General features: G+C 39.8%; 1 protein-coding gene across 6 annotated transcripts in view; it reads left to right on the top strand.

Annotated features, from left to right (window-relative positions):
* LOC119724399 (nuclear receptor coactivator 7-like) overlaps positions 1-24,194 on the top strand; it is a 67,030-nt gene that overhangs the window by 30,318 nt on the left and 12,518 nt on the right. For all 6 annotated transcript variants that reach the window (XM_038195433.1, XM_038195437.1, XM_038195431.1 and 3 more), the window contains 5 exons: positions 5,745-5,819; positions 6,845-7,108; positions 7,667-7,851; positions 9,158-10,284; positions 23,807-23,978. In XM_038195433.1, coding sequence (XP_038051361.1) covers positions 5,745-5,819; positions 6,845-7,108; positions 7,667-7,851; positions 9,158-10,284; positions 23,807-23,978 — 1,823 coding nt within the window. The remainder of the gene's footprint in view (positions 1-5,744; positions 5,820-6,844; positions 7,109-7,666; positions 7,852-9,157; positions 10,285-23,806; positions 23,979-24,194) is intronic.

Here is a 24,194-nt window from a genome sequence, read left to right as displayed (position 1 = left end):
TCCTTGTCGATTTTTAATAGACAAAATAAAAAAAATGCAGATCTGATAGTATTAACTTACTTTGGATGTCTTACCTTTCGTGGAAAGAGCGTTTGAGTTTCACTTTGGATTTGAGATTTGATCCTCACAATTAACCTGAAATTAAAAAAAGAAGTGTGTGAAATCTGTAAAAGAAGTATTGAAATTCTGTGAAAGCAACTTCATGCTTTAACCCTATCCTTACCATGGGCGACTTTTGTCGACAAGAAGAACCCCCCTGCTGGTTCCCATGGGCGACTTTAGTCGACCAGGAAACCACACACAGAACACCCTCAGCACAGATATATTCACTACTTTTCAGAAAGGCGGCATTTTGATATGTTTGGCCGCCCATACATCAACCATGTACCAGCTGAAAGAGTGTTTTCGGATCGTTCTAATGGTGTAGTTTATTCATAGTGTTGCCATTACAAAAAAATGAGAAAAGTGCTTTAGAAGTATCCACTCATAAATTGAGGTATGGAGTGCCATTCGGTCATGTGGTGAAATGGCTTGCAGTTTGATAAATGGAACCAGATGAACAAACAGGCATAACTTTCTTATATTTACACATATGGACTTCATTTTTACATCACATACAAGAGTAAGGTTCAAGGAACAAACTTTACACACAACACTTATGATTTAAATCACTCCTTGGCAGTGAAAATCTGTGTTGAAAAAAGTAAGTTGTGAACTTGTGGTCATTTTGTTCACGCTCTAGTGATTTCCGCATGACTGAGCAAACAATTTGGTCCTGGGGAGAGCCAAGTCAATAAACAATGTGGTAATGAAAGGGTTAACCAGTTTGAGTCGGAGGACGTGATAACCCGCACTGGCTGTGTTTATACACAGGCACGGCTGATGGGTTAAGACGTCAAGATTGCCTTGACTCGCCTCCGGGTGACGTCTAAACACACTAATCCCTCGTGCCTTTTGTACACACACACACAAAGTCCATGAAGTGTGTGAAGGCGGACCATGTGTTGATCTTGAATTGGCGGTTGTGTTTTACGCTCCAGTGCACACCACAGAGTATTGAAACATATGAGGTTTCGGCAACAACTATCATACAAATACTGTTGAAATGACTCTTGCGAATCCATTTGTGGCATTTGGCTGTACATGTATATCAGAAATTGGCGTGAATATTTTGCCTTTTGTAAAAATCGAAATTTTTGGGCAACAATAATCCTGTGGTTGAACCGCATGTACCGGTAGAGTATGGATGTCAACTTCACGGTTTCCTGATTATTACGTCCAACCGATTTGTAGCGCAGTGACTAGAAGCGTACATTTGGTTCACAGCACGGGCTGAATGCCAATAAAAACGTGTCATAACGACATTCTATCTGAAGATATAAATGACGGGGATCTAAATATAGTGCCTTTTTCTCTTGGGACGTTTCAAAGAGACGAATGTCAAATCCTGGCTAACCCACAAACGGATCTTAATGACTTCGTATTGCTGGTCACAAACATATTGATGGATGTGTTGGTGTGAAACCGAATGCCGTCTGCAGCAAATTGGCTCTGATGGAAACTTACCGTAGTGGAAAATGAGTATGTTTCGGACTGACTTCCAGCTAGCTGATTGCTGGCTGGACAAACAGGCATCGGGTTGCTTAGAACGGAAACAAGATCTGCCGCAAATGGGAGCTAAGAGCCAGCGAAATGAGAAATCATGTCGATTGGGTGTTCAGGAATCTTGCGTTTCAGTGTCGTTGGAGTGGAATATGAGTCAGGTTGGCGCAGTGCTACTTTACTTGATTTCCACTTTGGTGACCTTAGGTTCGAATCCATTCCAGACCGACAGGATTGAAAATCTTGGATTGGGTGTTATGGAATCTTTCATTTCCGTCAGGTTTAATTGAAATGAAAGTCAGGTTGGGGCAGCGTTACTTTCCTTGTGTTCCCCCTCGGTGACCTGGGTTCGAATCCATTCCAGATCGACGGGATTGGTAATCGTGGATTGGGTGGCAATGAATCTCTCATTTCAGTGTGGTTAAATTGAATTAAAAGTTTGGTTGGCGCAGCGTTACTTTCCTTGTGTTCCTAGTCAGTGACCTGGGTTCAAATCCATTCCAGACCGACGAGATTGGGAATCGTAGATTGGGTGATAAGGAATCTTTTCTTTTAGTGTCGTTTGATCAGAATGGAAGTCAGTTTGTCACAGTGTAACTTTCCTTGTGCTATCCCTCAGTGACCCGGGTTCGAATCAAGGGCAGATCCAGAACACAATTTGGGGGGGGGGGGGGCCCAAAAAAAATTGGTCCCCCAAAAAAATGTGTCAAAAAAATTACGGCGTGGGGTTCGGGGCCCGCTTAAGGATTTTTTGGATTCTAGATGCTCTGTGGTGCGATCTGAGGCAATTTCTGACCACTTTAACCAATGTTTCTTTGAGGAAAAGATGGTGGTGTACTCATTGCCTGCCTTTGTTGCGATGTCATATAAAAAAATTTTAAAAAGTGGTTTTTTTGGGGGGGGGGGGGGCATGGCCCCCTTTGGCCCCCCCCCCCCCTGGATCCGCCCTTGGTTCGAATCCATTCCAGACCGACAAAATTAGGAAATCATGTGGATTAATCCTAACTGAACTCATCCCATCAAAGTTCAACAGCAGGTTTTGTTTAAATCTGTTGGGATAGCTACAGTATCCCTAAATTGATAGTCTTTTGTACTGGGTTTGGCATACCTCCAGAAACTAAGTCCAACAGTGTGTGTGTACAATTTTCCATGTGGGTGTTGGAATTTGCCAGAATGGATATGGTTCCTAGTAAATTATGCTAGGGAGTTGGGGTTCAGTGATGAGGAGTCTTTTGTTGTGTGGTTTGAATGGAATGCACATGTACATGTAGTAGTCAGTTTTGCGCAGCGTTACTTTCCTTGCGTTCCACTTCTGTGACCCGGGTTCGAATCCAACCCAGACCGACGGGATTGGGAAATCATGTGGATTAGGCGTTGGGGACTCTTTCATTACATTAGTGTCGTTGTAATTCTAATGGAATTGAGGTCACATTGGGGCACTGTTACTTTCCTTGCATTCCACCTCAGTGATGACTGAGGTTCGAATCCATCCCAGACATGATTGTGTTTTTGTCCTTGCATGATTCCGTACGCTTTTCCATTCATTGTCTTAAAAAAAAGGATCTTTTCTTCTTCATCTCTTGGTTTATTTCTAAGCTTGTCAGCCACAGTGCCTACAAATAATAAATAAACTTATAAAAAGTTAAGTTTGGTTTGGGATGACCAATACAGTGATCTTTCTTTGTTTTCGAAAAATTAAAATGTCAACGAACGTGGAGAGCTCGGTCGGCCTTTTCATGAGATGAGCTGTCAGGCTTACGTTTCCGCCTTTCAGGTGAAGTCTCATGAGACAACTCACAAGAAAAAAAGAAGGGTATGAAGAATTAATGAGGGTAGAAGGAAAGAGGAAAAAGATAGGATTAATAGAGGATCTTTTTTTTTTAAAGCCGACACAATTTGTATTCAGCGGAGCTTTTCGCACTTAGAAATGTTAATCCTTGCTTACAGTCATTCTTAGCTGAAAAAAGACACCTTAATGAATAACAAAATGCCTTTGGGTTTGTTACCTGTTTATTGACAGGTGTATTGTGACCAGGGTTGACATTGTGGGAAAAGGTTTTCTGAGTTATTTGAAAGGTCAGCGAAAGAATGTCTGGATAACTTTCACTTCTGGATATTTCTACCGTGCTTAATGTTACAGTGAGGACCAGCTCCAAAAGAGTTCTTGATTATTAAAACAAATTTAAAGAAGAAAAAGAAAACGCTCAAAACGTTCACCTCTGACAAGAGGAATGTCAACATTTGCAGTGAAAAATAAAAGTGACAGAGATCAAGTGAGCCAAGTTTGTTACTTTTATTTGATGCAAGATCTGTTCCATCTCTGTAATTGTCCACATGGATGTTTGGTTAACTAGGGTTCGACCTTAACTTTTTGTTCTCACTTGCCAGCCAGGCCACTGGAACAGACTCTTAATTACATGTAGTCTGCAGGCATTCTCACTAGTAATAGCGTGCACATTTTTGTTTTATAGAGTGTCTCATAAACAACAATGTGTATACATATAAAACGTGTTTCCTGACTCCTGAGGCAATCTTGTCAGTGTTTTTTAATAAACAGATCTAATAATTTAACTCTGAACAGTTAATACAATTAGACACAAATTGATACAGGTTTGCTTTCTGAGTTAAAAGATTTATTTCTTCCTGTCCTTTCATCTTTGCCGCAGCCAAATAATTTTTGACTCGACAGCCAAGCTACTTAATAGGAATATTTTGATTAAGGAATAGTTTGACTAGCCCGCCGCTGTTTTGACTAGCATTTGGCTAGCGGGCTACCGCTAAAGTCTAATCCGGGGTTAACAAGTGTTTATTAAAAAAGGAGTATTTTAGAACTTAAAACTGACAATATGTTAATGTTTGCATCTTGGTCGTGTCAGATCGAATCCTGTTTAACTGAAAAAAATTGGCCGTCTTGTGTGTAGTGTAGCGATGTTTTGATTGCATGTGGATCTATTTGTTTGTTTCTTGGCTTTTTGTTCATGGCGCGGAAGAGCTCTCTCACAACAGCACTTCGGCCAGTCTTTTGCCCCTAGCCTGGCTTTATCTATTCTCTACTCAAATCCCTCAGAGTTTAAGGGATTGACTCTTGAGCCAGGCTGGCTTTGTGACCACGCATCTGCCATTTATTCCTTCCCCTGGGATGTGCATTAACGGATAATTTTTTTTCTCCCCTGTGGCTCGGTCGATGTCGCTGAATTCATGAATTTCCACCGTGTGGCTTTCCCGAGTGTGTGATCTTTGAAAGTCATTTCCTTGTAAAGATTGAAATCCAAGAAAATTGTACCGAGGCATATTTTTTGTTCTATATTCGAGGCTTCCTTAATCTGAAATTCAACACTGTGCAGTAAATGAGTGGTATTGTAATTAAAACTGGGGCACCAATTCCCATGAGAAGTAACTGGATTTCTCTAAGTCATGAATCCAAAATATTAAAAAACTTGAGGCATTCAATTTCATACTTTAGCTAGCTTGTAGTACCAACGCCAACTACTTGGGATGCCAATTTCTTGGGTTTTGATTCGTGTTTTGCAAATTAATGCTTATTTATACATTGGTTAGAAAGGATTATCAAAATTCTTAAAGGGAATGTACAACATTTGCTTTTGCTGCAGTTTTCAGAGATAAATGGATTTGGAGGACTACTATGTTATATAAAATATTGTTAAACTGACTTGCTTCACGTTTTTGGTTCAGAGATGCTGGAAAATCCAAGAAAACCAACCATGTTCTTGTAGTCTGGTTCCCTGACCCCACTTAAGATGAAACAAAGCAATTAATACACTTTGGGGAATTGTAAGGTCAGAGAATCAGTCTAGCAGGCTTGTACCCCTTCACAGGTGTGTGATCAATTGCAAAGAAGAGTCAAAATAACTAAATATGAAAAATTAAGAACAGTTTTTGAAAACAAGCCAGTTTTCTCCAACGCTGGTCGGCTGACCAGCGTTGGAAAAATAAAGTTTTTCTTGAAAATGTCAGCCCACCAGGAGCCACGATTTTAAAGGATGCTTTAGACTGTCAGTCCCTAACAATTCAGTAAGGTATTTCGTGATAATTTGATCATTTCGTTTTTTGATGTTTGCAAATGTTGTATTTTCCCTTTAAAATGGAGGTGAGAATTTCTCCTTTCTTTTTTTCTTTGTTAGATTCTGTATGTACCGGATCCCGACTCGCCTGAGCCCATATGCTTGAGCCCATCCTCAACAACCAAGAAAACATTCGTGAGTTAACTTCCTTTGCCGTAAACCTAACCCTCCTGCTGTTTAAACAGTCACAGACAGTCAAAACATCAATCCTCTTCCCCTGCCATGCCATGCCTTTTATACAGGCTAGTCAACAACAGTCAGATCATTTATTGGGCAAGCACTGTGACTAGTCCAATTCAGTCAACAGACAGGCAGGCAAGTGGTAGGCACAGCTGGCTTATCAATCACCTACGGTCAAAGCATAGCTGTGTCAAGTTACACAAACAGTCACAGCCAGTCAATCCTGCTTTATGTACCGGTAGGCTGGGAATTCTTAACTGTTGAAAACAGTCACTTGATTGATTTTGACTGAAATGACATTTTGGCACAGCATGTATGTTTGCATAGGAGGGTTAAATTTCTTCTTTATACACCCGTGTAGCTCACTTTCATTGGAACTTGGAAGAAAATATTAGAAGTACACTATAGTCTTTGTTTTACTTAAAAAGAAAATTAACTTTCTGAAAAGCTTGTCATCAGTATCATTCAGTGATGCACTGACTGCTTCTGCTCATAAATATTCATGAACTTGTATGTTCATTAATATTCATGAACTCATCAATATTCATGATGCATACATGTACGGAAGTGAGAGAAAACCAATCCCCTGAGGGGGCGGAATCGGATTGCTTGAATTATTCATTAGTCAAGAAATACCGATCGCCTTCTCACTGCGAGGCGAGAAAGTCATTCATCATGCAGGATTACTGTCTTTAAATTAATGAAGCATGGCACAAGGCCAAAAAAAGTACAAAGGACGGCACTTTATAGAATTCTTCAAATTCTCAGTGTTATATCAGAGACCATGGAGGAAATTAGGGGATGTTCCAGTTGTGTTCCTTAGCCTGTGTCACCAAACAAATGGAAGCCTTAATTTTCCAAAATCCAAACCGAAAAGTGGAATTCCAACCAATTTTTAAAAAAAAATTGGATATTAATCCCACCACTACTTACAGCATTCATAACACTTGATAATGAAAATCTGTTTCATTTTCCGAAAGGACCTTCCTGTGGTAAGCCAGAAATCTGACATTCCCAAGGTAACTCAGTCCAAGACCAGCACCAGTGCCAAACGCTTCCTGCTTCTCAAGTCCAAGAGCAAAGAGGAGAAGGCGACGTCCAGCAAGCGCGGTCGCAAGTCCCTGCTCCGGTACCAGACGGAGCCGCGGCCGGGGAGGGTGATCCGAGATCGCTCGCAGGACGACGACGCGGAGGAGAGCAAGAACTTCTTGAAGCTGGACGTCAAGTATATCACTGATGGAGAGGTTTGTTACTAAGCACTTTTGAAGAATTCGAATGTCTACTTATAATTACCTATCCTCGCTGTGCCCAGTGGCAGTGTTTTTCATGCCCAATTCAACTGTTAAGTGACCTACCTCTCAACTTCAAGCGGCCACCTCAAGCTATTTTTGGTCATAAATACCACCTCGCAAAAGAAAATTGCAATAAAAAGTAATAAATACAAAAAAGTTATTGGGGCGGGATTAGTCTGGGAGACCATCGCAAGTTAAATTCGAAAGTATTCGCGCGCCGAAGATGCCTGACGCTCACGCGCAAAGATGCTATGGCTTAGCTTTGTGCACATTCAGGATAAATAAGTCGTGCGTACTTCGCGCGCGCGAACCAGTACAGTACGCGAAGGCGGTGTCCCATCCAAGGGGCTCTCAAAAATGGTAAAAACACACTCTCTAAAAAAGAGCCCATACAGCTCCATTTTCCACATTGAGTTCCCAACTCATTTTAGAGGGGAAATAAGAATTCCCTGTGCATTCACACGAGTATGTATACAAAGAAATTTACCAAAAACAAACTCTGTTTTCCAGGGTGTTGTCAGCGGCACCATGTTGGTCACCCCCAACGCCATCATGTTTGACCCCAACGTTTCGGATCCCCTGGTCAAGGAGCGGGGTACCAGTCCCTACGGTGTCATCACACAGATGGATGCAGTCCGGGGAGCGGCCATGTACCACGACATCTCGGCCATGAATCTCAAGACCAAACCAGAGAGGTAAGGGTAGCAACGCAGCGGCAGAAGAATTTGGGGCTGAACAATGGGAACAGCTAGTCTGAGTATCACCCGTTATCCACGAAGCCAAGAGTCTCCTGGATAACGTCTAATATGTCTAGACATGCAGATGAATGCAAGCCGCACCAGCCAGTCGGAGTCGACTTGACTAAATCGTGACGTCATTCCATTCCCAAATCAGGACTAAATGGTTTGATTGGTCAATTGGAATGCAGTGTTTTGTAATGCAACAACAGCCGGGCGCATTATCGTGTAACATAATACAGAGCGCTTGACACAGGTTTTTTTATCCATTGTCTGTGACACGCAACGGGTCAATGACCAAAGACCCGATATAGAAAGCACCCGCTGATAAGTCAAAATCTAGAGGTCAAGAGGCGGTTGTCTTGCCTAATAAATCACCTCTTATGTAATAGACCACAGCATTTGGTATGGTCTATTACATAGACTAGGGAACAGCAGGGTTGCAGCACTTATTTTCTGTTCTCTGCCTGCATTTTTATCAACCTGCATCCATCGCCGCCACAGCTGCAACGTATTCAAACTGATTCAAACTGGCCAGCCGGTCAGGCAAGATCAGTGGTTGGTTGATTAAGCCTAACCCTCAATCCTCCAAAATCCTCCAGGCAGTTTTGGAGGATTTTGGAGGATTGAGGCTGAATGGCAAAAGGCGTCGGTTGGTTTGAAAGGATTCATTGCGTCGAGTTTGCAGGCTGCACCAAGTTTATGTTCAGCCATGCATAATTGAGCACTGCATAATGCTCGATATCTTCCGCACTGCTTCCGAATGTCATCGGCACTGCCTCAACCCATTAACAGTGATTATTGGAGGATTTTGAAGGATCGAGGCAATGGTCACCCCTCCACCAGGCAAATTAGAGGATTGAGGCTGTATCCAATTTTTACATGGCGGCAATTGGAGGACTTTGCGGGATTAAGGATGGATCCTGGCAAAAAAAAAGGGCTTAGAAGGTTAGGGTTAAGTTGACCGAACTTGCGAGGAGGTCGTCTGTTCAAGTCCCATCTGAACAAACTTGTGCTTTTGTTTCCTGTCAGCTCTTCAACTACACTGAGTATACAAATAATATACAATTTACAATGGCAAACAATTTATGCAGTCACTTGTTATCTGCTTGTAACCTTTCTTATCATTTGACCTGTATTGAACTTGACTTCACCAATTTCCCGACAGCGGTCACATGGTAGAAATATTAGAAACGTGGGAAGTAGCCCAATTTGCTTTGAATTCCCAACTTAATATCATTGGTTTGTTTTGTGTTTTTTGCAGCACCGAACCTGGCACGTGCCCAGTTTACGTCCCTGAAAACGCAAAGGATGGCAACAAGAACTCGCCGACATCCCAAAACCAAACTTCACCCACCACAGATACCAAACCAGGGACTGAACCAAACGATAAGCCAAGCCAACCAGATTCCGTTCTGAGAACCATCTCAAATCTGAGCGACGGCTTCGTGCATGTGATTGACGACGTTGAGAGATCCAAGGAGACGGCCGGTGCGACTCAGGAATTGAACGGTTGCACTTCGATACCCGAGAGAGACGGGGACGTCGAAATGGACAACTTGGAAAGTGAGGATTGCGTCAAGAAAGAGGAATCCGAACTCCAAAAACAGGCAGATGATACTGTCACAAACAATGGTGAAGTTGGGTGCGAGTCAACAGAGGGAGCTCTTCATAATGATCTCCATGCTAGTACGACCACTGGGGACGCTGTTGCCCCCCATGAGAATGACAGTAACGAGGATAAGATCATCATCCCTGAAGACTCGAACCAAAGCCAGGACATCAAGGATCTCTCAGAGAGAGAGTTAACAAACAATGATGCAACTCATACAGGGAGCACCTCCATCGAAGCTTGTGACGACATGGAGTCTCAGGATCAGGTGGTTTCATCAGACTCGAAAGGGTCCCTCCCAGACCTGGTCGAATCAGCCGAGCAGTCGGTCAAAGACAAGGACTCTCCAACTGAGACTGATCCCTTGGTATCAGCAGCGGAAACCACCTGCCCGTTTTGTCACGGCGACATGACCAGCAAGATGTGCAGCGCTGAAGATGCATCCAAACTCCAAGCCCGTTCGACAGTGGAGGGCACGTCCCCGTCAAACATGCCCGGGTTTGTCAACTTCTCGTCCGGGATCTTCTTACGTGAGTGCAAGCGATGCACGGCTGTCCCGGATATCACGGAGTCGGTACAGGATACCAGCGCCACTGAGCGTGAGCTTGAAGCGATCAAAGCCGAGGGACGAGAGATCAGGAGACAGAGCGACCTGCTCTCGGAGCTCCCTGATGCGGATGATGAAGACTCCCATCCTCCTCCCGAGAATGAGAAAGCCAAGACAACTAAAGATGTGAACAAGGAGGTCGTGCTGGGGTACAATAAGACCAACTTTGAAGGTAGGTGATGGTAGGAATACAACACATCAGACATGCTAGACAAAACATTGAAAAGATATTGGGTTCAATGAGAGTAATGGGGTACCGGTATATTTTTCAGGATTATTTCATGCTATAAAACAAAACGATTCCAGTGCCCCAAAATGGAATGCCATGAACCATTTTAAAATTACTAAATATATTTAAACTTCCCTTTATTTTCAACTTGCTTGGCTTTTATGCAAATTTTATAGGGCATCAAGCCCTGTGAAGTTTTGAAGAATCCTCCATGCTTCCTTGAAGCCCTTTTCACACTGGAGCCTCTCAACCTGGGTTGAACTCAAACCCTGGGTGAACCCAGTGCTGCTCTGGGTTGAGTTTTCAGTTTTTCAACCCCGCATTCAATCTCGCATCGTTTCACACTTGTTTCATGCAAACTGAGCTCATTTCGCTCGGTTACTACTGTTTTGAACCCTGGCGAAAGTTTCAACCCGGGTTGAAAATCTCAGCCCTGGTCTGGAGCAGGGTTGAGTTCAACCACGGGGCGAAATAAATCTCAGGGTTGACACAGGTTTGAAAATATTTAAGTGTGAACGCCACATTTTCAAGCCCTGCGTCAACCCACGTCAACCCCGAGATTTGTCTGGTGTGAAAATGCCTCTCGTTTGAGTGAGCTCAACCCTGCCAGATTCTTTGAAAACCTCTACAAAGTTTAGGAGGACTTTGCACAATTAAAAATTGAAGTGTACTTATAGAGTAGTTCCTGTTCCTGTAGAGAGGTGGATAGATTTATAAGGATTTGAGAAGTTTACAAAAAATATCAAGAATAGTTAGGGTTAATAAGAGCGATCAATCAGTCGCCTCTCAACAAATTCAGTTAGACAGGTTTTAGTTACATGTCGTGCATACATGTACATTAATTAAACCAATTGCACATTTTTGTGACGTTGACGCGCATATCCAATGACGCAATGCAGGTCCTAGGCGTACACGTACATGCGAAACCTCGCAACTTACCCTCTTCACTGACAGCACTGTTTGTCAGTATTGAGCATTAATCACAAAGAGTTCCACAGTCACCTTTAACATTTGACGGGGATCATTAGCTCCTCTGAGCTACTGATGAAATGAGGGCTTTCTGTCATGGATGACAAGCTTGATGGATTATAGCGGCTACCGAGACAGCCACTGGACATGTGTTAATCTCATTCTGGCGTAACATATTAGATTTTTCAATCTTTATTTCCCTAATGGGGCACGTGCATGCTATACACAAGTACAGTGTACACTTGATGTTTTTTTAAGGGGTCGTCTCCGTGAAGAAGTGATCAGCATTGTTTATAATCTGATAACTCCATGGGGTGAAAATTCCGGGGAAGTTGTTCACAATGTTACAACTCGACCACCAAGTCCCATCCGAGTTAAGTTTGTGAAATATGTCTCGCAGGCCCTTGGACATAACTGAGTATACGAGGTGTTTTAAACACCGGCGAAGGGCAAAACCCGACATAAAATTTACATTTCCCCGACGCAAATTCCATCTTACTAATAGTTTCCTGTACATGGTACATGTATGTACCGGTGTACATTGTACACTTAAAGTCAAAATAATAATAATAGCAGGCATTAGCGCTTTTACGTCGCAACGGGGTATCAAAGGGCTTTGCAATATTATTTTCCCTGTGTCAATGGGCAAACACTCCTGAAACCTTCTCAGCTCCCTGGGGAGTATACAGCTTGATGCTGCCTGTTAGGTGCAAGGGAGCTAATTCAACCACAATAACCATCCCTGCCCTCACTGGTTGGCTGAGGTACCCATTTACTCCTGGGTGGAGAAAAGCAATAAGTGACAAATATGTGCATTGCTCAAGGGCACACGCACCATGACCCCAGGCAGGACTCGAACCAACTACCTGCAGAATTACCCGCAGACCATAAATCCGATGCCCTTAACCACAAGGCCACAGCACTCCATAGTAGTGCATTTATACAACAGTTCATTTTTACAGTGAACAGAAATGTGTCATTTCCCTGTGTCTGTGTGTGTGCCACCATGGAGCTAGGAACATGGTGCTACAAAGTGAACTGTGGGGAATCTAACTTCAAAGTAGGCTCAACAATAATTGTGTGCCATATTCTGAGAAAACTTGCATCTCCCTGTGGGAAACCCGCTTCTCAAAAGAAAGTTACAAACAGGAAGATTTGTGTGCTGTGCTTGGCACAGATAAGCCGACAGTTCATGCACTGTGCAAATTATCAACAATGACTGTGTGCCATATATTCCCAGAAAATTCACAACTCCATGTCTCTCGGAAAAAAGAAAAACAAATTACAAACATGACAATGTGTGTGCTCTGCAATGGCACAGATAAGCCAGCACTCCGTCCCTGTGCAAATTGTCAAGACCTGACAGGCGCTAATTTACCTAATCAAGTTTCCCGTTCTCCGGAATTACAACCTGGAGCAAGAATCGATGGTGGCAATTTTGATTAAGAAGGTGTTGTGCTGAGCTTATGACCCAGTTAAGCTGATGGTTTTGCAGTGCTTGCACGTTGTACAGAAAGGTAGGATTCAAACTTCTGAAATGTGTTTTTGTGAAATGAAGCATACATTACTTGACGCTGTGCCCTGTTCAGATGTATCAGGTTCAATGGTTGATTGATTGTAAATATTGGCTTTCCTTTTAGGCCTATAATCATTTTTTTTATGGTATGAAAGTGTGTGAAAATTACAAGCCAATCGAAGCTACATTTCATTATGTACCGGTAGTTGTTTGTACAGAACAAAATTATTCCACAAATCAATCAATTATGTTCATTATTGATTTGTTAGTTTGAGGACGTGGCAACTCAGAGTCAGTGACACCTGCTTTCAGATTACATACATAAATACATGTACATCTACATGTACATGTAGAAGTGCAGGTAGGCTTGTAATTGACAGGAAAACGAGGTATATTACACCTGTCTACAACTGTGTACAACAATCAAACATCTTCAAACTCTGCCATGATCTCACTGGCAGGTGTCATATCGGTACTGTGTGCACAAGTAAATGCTTAATTAAGCAAGCATTTGTGTGTATAGGTACACATGTGTACTTGGTACCAGCTGTGATTGTACCAGTACTACTGTCTTGTTTCATCCAATGGACAATTCAACGGTTACTCATGTTACATTTTTGATGTATTTTTGAGTTTCCTTGGGATGTGATTACCTTACTGAAAAGGTTTAATAACTGTTACCCCCATGGTAGATAGAGTAGACCTAGACCTACCTCAACACCAAAGATGACATCCAGAAAAATTTGTTATGTACATGTATGATAAACAAAACGCACAAAATCGGTTACTCGCGTTACATTTTCATAACGTGAGTAACCAATTTTGTGCATCTTGTTATAAATAACACATTTTCTGGATGTCATCTTTGGTGCTTAGGTAGGTCTAGGTCTACTCTATCTACCATGGGGATAACAGTTATTAAACCTTTTCAGTAAGGTAATTACAGCCCAAGGAAACTCAAAAGTACATAAAAATGTAACGTGAGTAACCGTGGAATTGCCCCAATGCACATTGTATACGTACAAAAATGTACACTGTAACTTCTGCAGTGCATAATACATATATGCACATAGGTTTAGTCTTGAGTGAACGTCCAGATGTCGTGCAGGAGACGCACCGGTACATGTATTCATATCCAGATCTGACTGTCACTACACCATCAACTACAGACTTTGTTCACCACCGGAGGATGTGTGGCATTTATCCTCTTCCTGTATCAGCCTCCGAGCTTGGAGCTAGAGTTCACTTACATGTACTCTAATTGATGTGCATGTATTAGTGATAAGACGGTACACTGGCCTGAACCGGTAACTTGTACTCAAGAATACGCTGTATGCATTGACTTCATGTAGTTTGTGGACCGTGCGGAGTGAGTGGCTTGCGTTGAGTTTTTCAGTGACGTGGATTTGTCACCGGACAATCGTTAGAGAAGATGAGATGTCGTGTTTTGATTCAGTGATCGCGCTGCTGCCGGTACGTCAGTGTGCACATTGGTGTGGGGTGCACTGTATTCTGCAGGCCACGTCTTGGACTTGTGAGTATTGATTGATACGGGCAAACGTCTTTGGGGCGCTTGTGATTTCTTAGGGGATGCTGAGCTGAACTGATATGGTCACGTAACCTTTCTGTGAGGAGGTTCGTTAGTGAGACCGTGTGTGGGTCTACAGTGTATGTTACAGTCTAAGGAGTGTATGTATGACTTAAATGTTTTCATAAATGATCACATTACGGACGCGTTCGGTATGCATTTGCACTGCTAATTTCTGTCACTATCAGCATCCATTTCAATCCTGTTTGTTCAGTAAAACAATGTACCGGTACTAACAATAATAGTATACAACGTGTACAAGTACAGTACATGTACATGTAATATAGCAATGATTATGAAGTTCTCAATAGAATACTTTCGTGTTGTTCATTTTGTAAAATGTAAAGAAGTGCTTTTAAAAATGTATTTATTCTTTAACTTTAAGTCTACTCTGCTCTGTAATTTGCATGTAATGTACAAGTTTTCTATACAAAAAAAAGTAAAAGAAAAGTACATGTACCGATAGGCCTACCATAATGTATAGTTTTAATGTGAGTTTTCTGCAGCCTGAACGGTTCATTAAAAGGTGTGCAAATTGAATATTTACAAGTTAAAGGGAATATACATCATTTGCTTTTGCTGTAATTTTCAGAAATGGATGGAATTGGGGGGTTGGAAATATAAAGCAAATATAGTTACACTGACTTTTTGGAGGTTTTGGGTTCGAAAGTGCTATAAAAACCAAGAAAAACGATCATTTTCCTGTAGTCTGAAGAAATATAAGAAGAAACAGAGCAGTTTACATACATTGGGGAATTGTAAGGTCAGGGAACCAGTCTAGCTGGCTCGTACCCATTCATAGGTTTGTAATCGATTGCAAACAAGTGCAATGGTCAATTGGGGCCAGTATTTGAAAAAAAAAGCCAGTTGTTTCCAACGCTGATCGGCCGATCAGCGTTGGAAATTGATACAAAAATACCACTTTTCTTGAAAATGACAGTATACCAGGTGCCATAATTTTACAGGATGCTTTAGACTGTCATTTACCAACATCCTATTAAGGTATTTCGCAAAAACTTGGTAGTTTTATTTTTCGATGTTTGCAAATGTTGTATATTCCCTTTAACAACAAAATATGTAAACTTCATAATTTCATAAATTTTGTTATAAATATTAGCACTCCAAAGCTTCCAAAATTCTGCTCCTTGTTTTGATTGATTTGCTTCATGAACATTGTCTATACTGTAGGGCTAAACACCGATTATCAGGACTTGAAATATTAGATTTGACTGATTGGACAGGCACAATCAGAATCTGCACAGACTTAGAATCAAAATCTCCACAGACTTAGAATCAAAATCTCCACAGATTTGGAATCAAAATCTGCACAGATTTGTACAAATATTCTACACACATGTACACATGTACATATATTATTCTACACACTGAAAGGACAGAAATTCAATTTCATAATTGAATGCAAACCAAGACAAGTGCGTATTCCCACCGGAAAAATCAATAGTCAGAAATCAATTGGAGTTTGCATTCAGTGTGCACAGAATGGAATTTACATGTATGACGCTTGTGTGAGCTTTCATTCTTTACACACAACAAAATACATTTGCTTTAAACATGGATGCATAGTGAAAATTATTGGTAGATTTTTGCACATCTTTGTGCAAGCAGTAAACTACCAATACAGTGGTTTTCTACCAAACATCGGAAGACTGTTTCCACTTCTTCAATTAAGTGCACCAAACCACCTTTACATACCAGCACTTTTTACAATAAATGGCAGGATATTCTCTAGGAAAAATATTAAAACATGCGGACCCATTTATTATGTGCAGGTTCACGTTCAATACCGATATCTTTAGACACACGGATCAGTTGTTTTATGGGCTGTCCCAGATAAACCCTGGAACACAAACCCTGGAAATTGAAAGTAAGGCGCAAATTCTTAATCTTGATCTTGAAAATGTTGCATTTTTTTTTCTTTACTTTGCAGGCATATTTTTCAGACTTCAATCTGAAATCAGACTTTTTGAATCTGAGAGAAAGACATTACCAGTATACATGTACATGTAGAAAGAAATACATGTTTTGGATCTCTCATCCAATTTTCAGACTCTTCTTTAAATTGACAATCTCATTTTGAAATTTATAATTTTGAGTTTGAAAATATAAAGAAAAAAATGTTTATCTCAGTTAAAACATGCTTTTTTGATTAATTTGTTTTGTAGTACATGTTTCTACCAATTAATTATCGATGCTCAGAATTATAGGTAATAACACAACATAAATTTGCTTTTGCTGTAATTTTCAGAAATGGATGGATTTAGGGGTTAGTATTTTGTAGCAAGTACATGTACATTGTTACACTGACCTGTTGAAAGTTTTGTGTTCTTAGATGCTGGGGGAAAAAAAACAAGAATAAAGTGCTGATTTTGTAGTCTGGTTCCCTGATCCTATTGGCACTTCAGACAAAACGGAGCAATTTACATGTATACACATCGGGGAATTTCTAGGTCAGGGAACCAGACTAGCTGGTTTGCACACGTTGACGAATGTGTAACCGATTGCAAACAAAATGTGGACACACTAAATTTGGTTAATGTGGGGCAGTATTTGAAAAAACAAGGGTTTTTTTCCCAATGATGGTTGGCTGACCATCCTTGGAAATTGATACAAAAATTTCCACTTTTCTTGAAAATGACAGCACACCATGTGCCATGATTTCACAGGATACCTGAGCCTATTATTCACTTACAGTCAAGTGAGGTATTTCATAAAACTTAGGTAGTTTTGTTTTTGATGTTTGCAAATGTTGTATTACCTTTAATCCGTACACATACATGCGTTAATGCATGTGCCATACACTGTACATAAGCAGAGGCATGTTACGTGTACAGTGCATATTAGTAGCTATCCCCGTCGTTAGCATTCTAAAAATGTCACCGAGTCGTACAATGCAACCTATTTGTGGCATCTTCGGGAAGTTGTCAAAACAGACGACCGATATCACTTACAATGTAGGAAGCAATGTTTGTGTAGGGATGCACTGCACTGCACGTCTCGCAAAAGGTTACTTCTCTCGGATTGTGAGTACTTGAGGTTTTGCTTTCCTTGTCTTCAATAATAGCATGGAATGAAATCGATGCTTTTATTGACTTCTCGTGTGTATATGACGTGTTATTGTAGCTTTCTTACTTGGAGGGAATAAACTAGTGAGGGTTAGCCGTAACACCATGTGGAAGAATCTCTTTTGAGAAGACGCGTGGTTCTGAAAAGAACCGGTTGGTCGCGAAACTCGATGTTCCGATCAGTATGCTCTGATCGTCTTCAGGAACTACCGGTACACATCTTCCCCAATATTATTAAAGTAAAGACTTCCCTTTTCTTTTCAAATGCCCTTTTTCACCAGCACTTATTCCCCCCCCCCCCCCAATAATTGCAAAGAGTGCCCTTCTTTTGTTAACAAGTGCCCTTTTTTCTGAACAAGTGCCCTTTTTTTCGGAGCACGTGCCCTTTAAAAAAAATTAGTTCCCTTTTTTGTGCCATCAGCCGTTACGGGTGCCCTTTGGTTGAATTTCGGGTTTGTATCGCCGTGAATAGCACCATACCGTATATTGTCCATCAGTGTGCATAATCGTCGGTTTTGAAGAGCGCCCCCATGTACGGATAGTAAACTTGTAAACTCAGATCTTGACTTCATTGAAAACAATGATCTTTGGTAATTATGCAGAACCTACAAGTTGAGTCGATGCTGATGAAGTACATGTGGGGGTGTTTGAATGTGTTAACAACATCATACACATTGCGATTAGGTAGAATCAGTTGATTTAAATGATTAGAATGACCCGAAATAAATATATTTTGCCAAAAATAAGATTTTTACAAAAAAGTAATTTATATCATTTGATTTAAATCATGATTTAAAATCAGCCAACCCTGTCCTGGTATTAGTTCACTGATGTCTACGGGGTGTCCCAAAAACAAGTTGTGCAAGCAGATACGTTTCAATTTCCCAAAAACTACTTACATGTAACAAGAGTATTTCATCTTGATGGAGCATATTATATTCTTGAGTATACATATAAGTGAAAATGCCGTGGAAATCTGTTAATGCAAACCAGAGATCTAACAGATTGTAAAATGCTATGTGTTTTTTACCCATTCCAATGGGATTTACACAGTTTGTGATATCAGTGCATCAGATTGTCAAGGGCCTTTTCACTCTGATGTATTAAATGAAGTTTAAAACTGTATAAATCCTATCCCATTTTTTTGAATGGGTGAAAAACACATACATGTAGCCTTTTATAATCTCTTTTAGATCTCTGGTTGAATAAAAAGATTTCCGTGGCATTTTCACTGATCATAAACAAGAGTATAATTAATATGCTCTATCAAGATGAAATACTCATGTTAAGTAGTTTTTGAGAAATTAAAGGATATCTGCTTGTACAACTTTTTTGGGGACACCCTGTAATTCAGGGCGGGTCAAAAAAGCGGAACCCAAACCCCCAAAATTATATTTCATATTTAAAAAAATGTTTAGCACCAAAATTAATGACTGGAAAGCCAATTTCATTAGCTTCTTTTAGATGAAAAAAAATACTGAAATTGCTCAATCCGTTCAAAGAGCTTCACCATTAAACACAATGACCCTAAAACCTCTTTCGTCCAAAAATGCGATTTCAAGAATCATCGTCACAATTGTCTTCAAACATCGCCAGTGATAAAACCTCAGTTTAAAAGTTAAAAATATTCAAGAAAGTCCTTTTCAAGGCCATCTTTAAAAAAAAAATGTGGATTTTATAAATTGTATTGTTTGCCTAAACCAGGGTTGTTAATAAAGATATTGTGTACTACTATTGTTGAAACAAGTATTCTGTGTCATTTTCTTTGTTGTTCCAAACAGTCAGAATACACAATGTTTGTTTTTTTTTGGGACAAAACAAGTTTTTATAGGGTCAATGCATTTAAATGGTGATATTCTTTGAAGGGATTGAGCAATTTCAGTATTTTTTTCATCTAAAAGTAGTTTATGAAATTGGCTTTCCAGTCATTATTATGTTTGGTGCTTCATATATTTTTAAATATGAAATATATTTTTGAGGGTTTGGGTTCCGCTTTTCTTGACTCGCCCTGTATCTGCACAAGGTGATTTATGTATCATTTTGCAGTTGTAGGTTGTTCATTTTGCAAACGAGTCGGACAATGTACATTATATTTAAACAACTTTATTTGTTCGTACAAACTACAAAGGAAGCTTGTGTGCATTGTTCTCAAGTACTTTTGTCCCTTCCGGAAGTCTGATTTTAGTTTGAAAAGAGTGGAAACTGAAACTTGTTTGCTTGACGTACTGTACATGTACATGTACCTGGTAATTCTGAAGTTCAGTGCCCACAGCGTTTTTTTATGGGGGGGGGTGGTACTTTTGTCATTTTTATATCTACCGGTAGGCTATTCTACTTGCAGAAAAGGAATGTCGATTTCAATTAAAGGAACGCGCAATATGTGACCTGTTCTGTCAAAAGCAGACGCTTCTGGGCAGAGGTTGAAATTGAGATAGGGCCAAAAAAAAAAGCTGTGGGGGTGTTTTTTATCGATTTTCAAATTTTTGCACATTTGTAATCCTGAACATGTCTAAAATATATTATAAAAGTTTGAAACCCTAATTTGAACTCTACATACATTACTTTTGATGATTTTGATAAGGTATATCAGTTAAAGAAATAACTGTTTTGTGACGTTCGTGGCCATTTTCTCCGTTTTCTACTTTTCGACACAATGAACTTCAAAATAGCATAACTCTGCCCAGGAATGACAGGTTTCAAAAATTAAACCACCTATTAAAAGGAAAAAGAACATATGTTAACAATATGTAAAAATATCATTTTCGACCTTATGCCCAGAAAAGTCTGATTTTGATAGAACAGGTCACATATGGGGTAGAATTCTTGCAAATTATTTACTAACCTAAAAAAAAGTTAAACTTACAAAAACCTCTTACTGAATACATGTAGTTGGACCTAATGTACATGTACACGTACATGTAGTTCGTTTTCATTTTTGGAATAAACACCATGACGCTGTACATTATGTACATGTACACGTCGTTGTACCGTATGGGCAATTCTCCATGGGAGAGCAAAAAATGTCAAAAATAAATATTGACATATTAAACCTTTTTCGTACTTTTTCCAGACCTCAATTAAATGGGGAATTCAGTTCAAAAAACGGAATTAAAAAAAAATACATATTTCTGGTAAAAACAGTGATTTTTGCAATTTATGATTAAAAACGTTCAGATTTGGTAAAAAAATAAAATTTTGTGTATGTATTACTTTCTGAATTATAGGGAAAAGATTTGATTTATTTTATGATGTTACAAGTTACTAACATTACTCAGGGTCATTAAAAAAAAATCTAAAAATATAAATATATATATATATATAGTGTAGGCCTTCATTTAAAAATGTCAAAATTAGCACGTTATTCCGTTACCGAAAAAATGGCAAAAGTTACTTATTTCACAAATGTTCTTGTTTTTTTTCTACAAATCATGTATGTTGAGAAAAGACCCTACTATAAACATAAACGAAAAATAAAAACTTTAAAATAGTAATTTCTTGGCATTTTTCCAAGTGGTAACGGAATTACGAAACGGTAACGGAATTACGGTAACGGAATTACGCATGCACAAAGTATGCACACTTCCCCCATATTATGTACATGACATATTAAATAGGAGATTTGCATGTAAACCTTGGACAATAACTTTAAATACTAAATTACTTGTTAAATCATTTCCCTCTTTAATTTGCTATTATACAATTAAAAATAATCAGGTGTTCCATTGATATTTTTTACTTTTACTTTTTCTTTTTTTACTATTTAAAAAATGCTAATAGTTGTTTGGATGCTTAAGGGGAATATACAACATTTGCAAACATCAGAAAATAAAACTACCAAGTTTTAACGAAATACCTTACTACACCATACACTGTAGGATGTTGGTAAATGACAGTCTAAAGCATCCTGTAAAATTATGGCACCTGGTGTGAAGAAATTTTCAAAAAAATGATATTTTTGTATACATTTCCAACGGTGGTCGGCCGACCACCGTTGGAAAATCCTAACTATTTTTCAACTACTGCTTCAACTTTACACTCTTTCCCATGTTTCCAGTCCAAATTTTGTTTGCTACACCTATTTGTTACATGTTCATGAACGGGTGCAGGCCAGCTAGTCTGGTTCCCTGACCTTCCACTTTTCCAGCATCTATAAATTGATCCATTTTACCTTTAGTGGAGTCAAGGAACCAGACTACTAGAACAGTTTTGTTTTTCTTGGTTTTTCAGCATTTTCGAACGCAAAACTTCAAACATGTCAGTGTAACAATATTTGATCTATTATACTAACCCTTCAAATAGGTCATTTCTGAAAATTACAGCAAAAGCCAATGATGTACCGGTACATTCCCTTTAAATATGTTGCCAAAGCGGTTGTCTGGTACCCAGAGAAAATATATTCCACAACAAGTATATGAAAGTTGAGTACCAGACTGTACTTGTACTTCTACTTGGCATAACTTAACATCTTCCCTTGCTCAGAGATGCCAACCAGTATAGTTTTATTGTATTTTCCACGATAAACTAGTGAAATACGATACAATTGTTCATAGTAAAATTTGATTTTCGTTAAAAAATATTTTAAAAACGTTGCTAACAGGCAATGCAGCCATCACCAGACTGCTTTCTTTTGACCTTGACCTTTGACCTAAAAAATGAAGCCCAGACATGTTTAGGCCTACATTTACATTTTGATCTGCTTATTCTCACTGAGCTTTCCCCTAGTGGCATTTTATATACTTCTAAAATTTGTATTGTGATGAGTTAATGTTGAATTCAATGTTAATGTATTGCATTTACCTATTACATGTAAACCTATGGCGTAATTCCGTTACCGCCCAGGCGTAATTCCGTTACCGTGATTAAAATGCAAATTATGAAAAGAGTGATTATTTTTTCAACTTTGTTCTGCATTGTAGTTAACAACACCCCTGAACTCTACAAATAACAGGTAGTGTCCAATTTTAAAATTTCAAAACTTCAGAGAGTTTTATTAATTTATGCGAGAACTCAAATATGCTTGTCCTCCGTCCGTAATTCCGTTACCGATATTAAGCTCCGCCCCTAAAAGGGTAATCTTGTGGGATTTTTTTTTTTTTAGCGGTCAATCAATTCTACTGGGTCTTGGCTCCCTTTCCATGTTTAGATTAGTTGCCTAGCATAGAACATATTTTCTTGGGAAAGAATAATCCTTGACAAAGTGACAAAATTCCGTAATTCCGTTACCAAAGAATTGCCCGTATGTACATACGTGTAGGAGTGGAAATGTTGTCCAAATAACCCTATTGATAGGTTTCCCTTGATATTAATTAATTTTTTTCCCAGACTTTACAATGACGGAGATACTGGTATATCAGGAATGTAATTAATCCAAGCTGTTACGAGCTGAAAGCGAGACAAGTCAAACACGGAATCCTGGAGTCCGAAATAACAAGTCGACATCCAATTAACAAATGAATGTGAACCACCCCTGCAGTGGTCTGAACACCTTCAGAAGCTGATTTAAACCTGTATTTATTACAGCTCCGGCATTCTGGCAGGATGAGACATTAATAGAAAAGTATATAAATTATATAGGAAATTATATAGGAAGGTATACATGTATTTTATAACCTCGGAAATACGGCTGAGACAGCTGTTTGGTATGTCTGAGTACCGGAGAAGAGAAGGCAGACTAGACTGGACTACTGAGTATAGGGTGGAAAAAGCAGCTCATGGCTATCCCTCTGGTCTCCAGGGAGAAGAAGGAGAACTCAACCAAAGTGGGGAAACTGGGGACCTTTTATACCATTTGAGAGGCAACTTTGGGTGAACATAGGATATGGTGTCATGTGAGGAAAACATAGCTTACATGACATAATTTCTGAGTAAAGGTAGACTGACGTAATGGTCAGTCTGGGGAGTAACCTTATATGAGGTCGTTTTTCATTGAAAGTTTTAAAGGCTAGTGAGATAAACGTTTCCTTCCAGCGTACCAGTACCTCCCCAAGCCAGCCCAGCGTTTTCAAGATCCATCCTCGCCGTGTGTAAAGATTTAAGGACTGCTCAGGTCGGCGCAGTGGTTCTTTTCTCACCCTCTGCCTCTATGGCCCAGGCTTGATTCCTGGCCTGGTCCACATTAGGATATAGTTTTCAGTCCCTACCTGATTCCGTGGGTTTCCTCCCACCTATAAAACTGTACATTTTTTTCTCATTGTCTTCTCTCTGCAGGTTTCTTCAGGTTTGCGAGCTGCAGGGCGCTTTTGAGAAATCCTTGGTTTCATGTCCATAAATAAATAATAACAGCTGCGCCTTCTTGTTTTCTTCTTCCAGAGTACCTCCCTAAGCCAGCCCAGCGCTACGAAGACCCACCCTTGTACCTCTGTCTGCGAGTCGGCCGACCCATGAGCAAGACTTTCCCAGGAGGTAGCTGCGAAGGCAAGGGAGCCGGCGCCAAACGCAACCACAAGCTGCCAGAGTATTGGTTTGCGATTCCCAGGGAAAAGTGAGTCTAACTGAGATGTGCTTTTCAGAAAAAATACATTCACATTCGCATTTCGACTCAGAGAGAATACATTCGTCTTACCCGCCTCAATTTTTAATTAATGGTTTTTGATGAGACAACTTGATTCCTTTAAAACAAAAAGTTCTACTAACTTAGAGCGCTGGCTTTTTTAATGCCCTGTCTTTTTAAGATCCATGTCCAGCGGTTGTTAATATT

This window comes from Patiria miniata, unplaced genomic scaffold (assembly GCF_015706575.1).
Source record: "Patiria miniata isolate m_02_andy unplaced genomic scaffold, ASM1570657v1 HiC_scaffold_18, whole genome shotgun sequence".
Taxonomy (NCBI): Eukaryota; Metazoa; Echinodermata; class Asteroidea; order Valvatida; family Asterinidae; genus Patiria; species Patiria miniata.
Note: the sequence above shows the minus strand (reverse complement) of the source record. Positions and strands in the feature narration are given on the sequence as shown.